Source organism: Fusarium coffeatum (assembly GCF_003316985.1).
Source record: "Fusarium coffeatum strain FIESC_28 chromosome Unknown BRIP53273_contig_513, whole genome shotgun sequence".
In the NCBI taxonomy this organism is placed as follows: Eukaryota; Fungi; Ascomycota; class Sordariomycetes; order Hypocreales; family Nectriaceae; genus Fusarium; species Fusarium coffeatum.
This window is the reverse complement of record NW_022158302.1, coordinates 888-6,652: the sequence shown is the minus strand read 5'-3', so window position 1 is coordinate 6,652 and position 5,765 is coordinate 888. Positions and strand designations below refer to the sequence as shown.

The window sequence follows — 5,765 nt, the reverse complement described above, 5'->3', positions numbered from 1 at the left end:
CCGCATCGGGCTGTTCCTATAATACATATTCATTGATTGAGATGTGCTTTCTTTTTTACATTTTTCACCTGTTTCCACGACAATACTGATTGATGAAGTGTCAACGAGGTTAATGTTCATTGGAATATTAATGTTTCAACTAAATACATGAGACCACTCCTGTTACCGTCATACAAATAAACAAACTCCAGGTATCTCTTAGTTCAACTCATGAGCCTTCTTGATGGCCTTGTTCTTGCCAGTATCCAATACAACCGCAGGGTCCTCTTCATCACCCTTCCTTGAAACCTCGTTGCCGTTCTTAGTAGTGATTGAGGTACTGAGTTTGGTGTTAGTGAATTGACTTGGACGGTTGTACGTTGAAACTTACTCTTCAGCCTTAACGTCCAAAACCTTGCCCTTTGGCTGTCCTTGGCCCCAGTTCCAGCTTACAGTATCACCCTTCTTGGGGCCTTTGTTTGTGCCGGACTCGTCGCCGCCGTCGTCGTCAGCCTCTTCTTGCTCCTCTTCTTGCTCCTCTTCCTGCTCCTCGGACTTCTTCGAAGCACCGTTGGACTTCTTTCCATTGGACTGCTTCTTTTGTGCCTTTTCCTCAGCACCATCGTTGCCGTCCTCTTCCTCGGCATCATCCTCTTCCTCTTCCTCGTCGTTGGACTTTGTGGACTCTCCCTTGGCCGTTTCTCGCTTCTTGTTCGAGCCGGTTTGGCTTCGGGTTGCCCTTCGCTTCTCGCCAGTCTGCTTCTCATCGTCACCATCTTCTTCTTCCTTCTCCTCTTCGGCATCATTGTCTTCTTCCTCTTCCTTCTCGTCACTGCTGTTCTGCTTGTCCTGAGCCTTCAGGAAATCGTGACCCCAGTTCTTGAGCGACGCATAAGACTTGGTCTTCTTGACCTCCTCGGGGGACTTGTCGTTGTTGGCCTTGGTCTCCTGAGCTAGATGGCGTTTACTGTGTTGTGTCAGTATTGAGTCGCAATCTGCACATGCTTGGCGCAAAAGCATGGGAAATCAGATGTGTTACTTACCAGTACGAAACGACTTTGCGCATGTGCTGGACTTGCTCGTCGGTGTACTTGCTGGGCTCCTTCTTAGGATTCTCCTTCAGGATCTCAACGATCTTACGGCCGCTGTCGTGTCCGACGGTCTCGCCATTCTCGTCCTCCTTAGGCCAGCCTGCGCTGTTGGAGTCATCTGACTTGAGCCACTTCTCAAGCTCCGAAGCTGTCATGTTGACAACCTCGTTGAATTCTTGGATAACCTCGTCGTTGCCCTTCATGATTGCGATGGTAGTTCAGAGTTGTAAGTGAAGTGGCGTACTTTGTCTTGCGATTTCAATAATTGCGAAATTCAATTGACTGTCTGGTCATCTACAGGATCCATCACCCAGGTTTTGTAACCATTGATTGTTATTGCTTTTTTTTTGGCTTTGCGCCGTGTCGTCATGACAGCCAGCTTACGGATACTGTCGTAGCGTCATAGAAAAGCCATGTTCCGTCGCGTCAAAGTTGGTTGGAGAGAGCCCGATCTTTCGGCGCAAGTAGCTTGCCGTGATCGATCTAAATTGGCTCTGACGTTTAAGTGCGTGCAGGGTCTCAGCTGAAGCGCGATCTGAGCTGTTGTCCAAGGAACGCGATCTGATCACATCAATGAGCGCATCATTTTGCGGCGATCCCCCGGGCCGGTGGTTGGGCGGCTGGGAAGTGGGCCAGGAACCCGATCAACGGATCGATCGTTTAGTTGAGCTAGAGATTAATTAATGCATTGGTTTCAGGGGAAGAATCTGGTAAGTTCATTGTCACATTGTCCTTGGTGTTTGGTCATGATTGGTATTGGTTATCTTGGTTCCTGATTCGATAGCGCTAGAACACAGTCATAAAGACCCACGTCATTCAATGTTCGGAGGCGCAACAAGGGGCAATAGTGTGCGCGAACCGAGTGTTGACTATTCAATTCAATTGTAGGTGACTTCTATAGGTATATTCAACGACTTTAGACAGCTTGAATAGGAGGTAACAAGGTTTCCATTGCGTGCAACAATGCAACCGAGCTTGTTATCATGGAACAAGGGGTGTTCGAGGATGTACATATCGATGTTTAACCGCAACCCTTTCTATAAAGAACATTTCCCATCAACAGAAATATCATGGTGCCAACGTTGCACCCGTCTGTAGTGTCTGGCCTGATTTTTATCTGTATCATAAGATCCAGGGACCCGTTCCTACTATCATCTGGCCGATCGGAGCTTGTGAGTAAGAGGATACTGAGGGTTGAACATATCTCCTCTGGCAGATGGATTTTAAATTTATCAATAACTCCTCTGTGAAGTATCAGGGACTTGCTCCTTTCTCTATTCGTACAACTTGAGCTTGTCATATTTGTCTTGAGCTTGGACCTGAAATGATGCAATTGACCAACGAGCTTCATCCCCCCTCGCTAAGCCTTAAATAGAAGCCATTGACCCCACCGCGGGGTTCTACGCTGCGGGAGCGGGGCCATTATTCGCCGGGGTCGCAGTCTTGACGCCGATGCAGGAGCAGGCGATATTCAGACCTTTACTTTTTCTGTGACTCAGATTAAATATCATCCAATACTTAAAAAGGACACAAGGTAAGTCGAAGTTTCTTAACAAACTTTCGGTGGTGTTTATACCAAAAATCTATAACCGCCGTTCTTGTATGTTCCTTACTATGCATATGCAGCCTTCGTCATGTTCTCACCAGCGTCCATTGAGTCGCGGTTGAGTCTTTTCAGCCGTTGTACCATTTCACGTCATTTGTGTCCTTCTTTTACGGTTGGATCTCAGTCATCGAACAGAATCGCTAACTCTTGCCGAAAATCCAGGATTGACAGCTTTAGAAGCTTCAGAACCGTCGCAATCATGTCTCAATACCCCCACATCCTTCTGCGCGCTGAGGAGAAGCCCCTCGAGCACCGATCTTTCTCTCCCTCAATTATTAAGACTCTCGTTGAGGCTGGATACCCCGTCTCCGTTGAGCGATCATCTACCGACCCCAAGTTCAAGCGCATCTTCGAGGACTCCGAGTATGAGGCTGCTGGCGCGCGCCTTGTGAATGAGGGCACCTGGCCCAACGCCGAGCCCGGAACCCTGATTCTCGGCCTCAAGGAGATCCCTGAGGACGACTTCCCTCTCAAGAACGACCACATCGTATGCGAAGCCCTTCGAAAATAAAGCAATCGTCATATGCTAACTTGATTTAGTCTTTTGCCCACTGCTACAAGGTACAATCTTAGTTCGAAGCGTTAAGACGCCAACTGACACATTCTAGAACCAAGGTGGATGGGAAAAGGTTCTCGGCCGCTTCCCCCAGGGAGGCAGCGTTCTTTACGATCTGGAATTCCTCGTCGATGAGCAGGGTCGCCGAGTTTCTGCGTAAGCCAATTGCCATAATAGGCCAAAACAGCTCTTTTCTAACAATTTGACCAGTTTCGGTTTCCACGCTGGATTTGCTGGTGCTGCGCTCGGTGTCAAGGCCCTTGCTCACCAGCTCCAGGACCCCTCCTCCAAGCTCCCCTCAGTAGAGACCTTCACCGACGGTCGTGGCTACTACCTTAACGAGGAGGAGCTCGTCAACCAGATCAGAGAGGACCTTGCCAAGGCCGAGAAGTCTCTTGGACGTAAGCCCACTGCTCTCGTCCTTGGTGCTCTCGGACGATGTGGTAAGGGTGCGGTCGACCTGTTCCTTAAGGCTGGCATGCCCGATGAGAACATCACCCGCTGGGACTTGAATGAGACCAAGGACCGAGATGGTAAGCCCTGCGGTGCTTCGTTCTGTAACTCGAAACTGACATTTTTCAGGTCCTTACGAGGAGATCGCCAAGGCTGATGTCTTCCTTAACGCGATTTACCTTTCCAAGCCCATTCCTCCCTTCATCAACGAGGAGCTCCTTGCCAAGTCTGGACGCAACCTGGCTGTCGTTATTGATGTTTCTTGCGATACCACCAACCCCCACAACCCTATCCCTATCTACTCCATTAACACAACCTTCGAGGACCCCACCGTCCCCGTCGAGATCAAGAACGACCAAAACTCCCTGCCTCTATCCGTTATCAGCATTGACCACCTCCCCTCGATGCTTCCTCGTGAGGCCAGCGAGGCCTTCAGCGAGGGTCTCAAGGAGTCTCTCCTCACTCTCAAGGACCGCAAGACTTCACGAGTGTGGGCCGATGCGGAGAAGCTTTTCAACGAGAAGGTTGCTCTCCTTCCCGAGTCCCTGCGAACCAAGCGAGTTTAAAAGTGCTATTTATGATATAGTTAAATTGGTCGAATAGACCGGAATAGAAAGCTGCATAGAACAGCATGGGAACCATATACAGATATCTACCATTGCCCGTGAACTTTCATCACCGCCATTGGCTATTTACTGGACCCTGAGTAATGAATTCACTCCGTACCTTTCGATCAGCTACTAATTGTGAGGCTGGGGAATTGCTATAATACAACTTGTCCACTCTCACTGACGCAACAAGTTACATCTTAAATAACAAAAAGCTTGACGTCCATGTTCAACTTGGAAACTCAGTCATCTAGGTCTAGGTAGTATCTAGAGGCTAGGGACACGTTTATACTATGAGGGAGGTTTCCTTGTACTCAATTACCCAGCCGATAAAACTCAACAAACTCGGTCAGACTAGCGTGACACTAGTAGTTTTGAGAACAAAAAGTCTCGACAATCCTAGCGCTATCTTCGTTGGTAAACATCTGATGATTTATGTCAGCTTTAAAACTACCAATCATGTCTCTTTAAAGTTTGGCTTCGACGGCTTGAATAGCGGGGGCATCCAGTTTTCTGTTGTCCGAATTTTTGACTTCTAAACGTTACTGGCATTACGATATGTTATGTATTTCGTTTGGTTGGAATTTAGTCGTGCATACCATGGAACCTATGGAGGATCAAGATAATCAAGAGGTGGAGGTGGTTGAATCGATCGAAGCTGATGAGACCTCCAAGGAAGGTCAATCATCTCAAGCTCCTGAAGCTTCAGCTCCTACGGTAGCACAGTCAACCAAGGTCACTCAGTCGTCTTACAGAGACCAGTCGACACAAACTGTTGAACAACCTCCTGCGCCTCCAGAATCGCAAGCCTCTCAAGCTCTGCAAGCTGCCCGACATGTTCAGATAGCACCTGCTCCCCAGCGAGGCGTCCACCATCCTCAGATGATGCATCCTTCTCAATGGCCTCAGTTTGCTCCTCATCCTCACATGCATCAGTCACCACACTATCCCATGGTATATGTGCCTTACCCGCAGATGCCCCAGCATCCTCATCACCCGATGGCCCATCCTCAATACATGGTCTACGCTCATCCTCACCAAGTACCGTATCCTCAGCATATGGCTCAACCTCCTCATCCTCAGATGCACCAATCTGCGTATCATCACATGCCTCAAGCGTCTTATCCATATCAATCTCCGTACACGGGACCCCAGGTAGTTCAATACGCTCCACAACCAGGACAGCCTCCTCCGCCAGGGCAAGCTCCTCAGCAAGGACATATTCCCCAACCAGGCAACGCTCCTCGGCCGAGAAATACTCATCAACCAGTACAAGCTGCTCAACCAGCACAGGCTCCCCAACCATCGCAGACTCCTCAACCAGCGCAAGCCCCTCCTCGATCTCCTCTATTCACTCCCGAGGGATCCCCCATACCTACACCACAGCAATCTCCTCTCTTTACTCCACTGGCTACACCTCGGTGGACACCTACTCCGACTCCTGGGCCTCAATCCGTTGCAGCTACTCCTGC

At 49.2% G+C, this 5,765-nt stretch overlaps 2 protein-coding genes across 2 annotated transcripts; one reads left to right on the top strand and one right to left on the bottom strand.

The window, feature by feature from the left end:
* Positions 1-198: 198 nt before the first annotated feature.
* On the bottom strand, positions 199-1,273 carry FIESC28_11786 (uncharacterized protein; the record flags this gene model as incomplete). Its single annotated transcript, XM_031165894.1, has 3 exons — positions 199-319; positions 371-946; positions 1,023-1,273. The coding sequence occupies 3 exons, from the start codon at positions 1,271-1,273 to the stop codon at positions 199-201; spliced, it is 948 nt and encodes a 315-aa protein (XP_031010048.1).
* Positions 1,274-2,875: 1,602 nt separating this feature from the next.
* Positions 2,876-4,251, top strand: FIESC28_11785 (uncharacterized protein; the record flags this gene model as incomplete). The annotated part of the gene is made up of 5 exons (XM_031165893.1): positions 2,876-3,163; positions 3,217-3,237; positions 3,285-3,388; positions 3,443-3,765; positions 3,815-4,251. 5 exons carry the CDS (start codon positions 2,876-2,878, stop codon positions 4,249-4,251), a joined length of 1,173 nt encoding a protein of 390 aa, XP_031010047.1.
* Between the last annotated feature and the right edge of the window lie 1,514 nt (positions 4,252-5,765).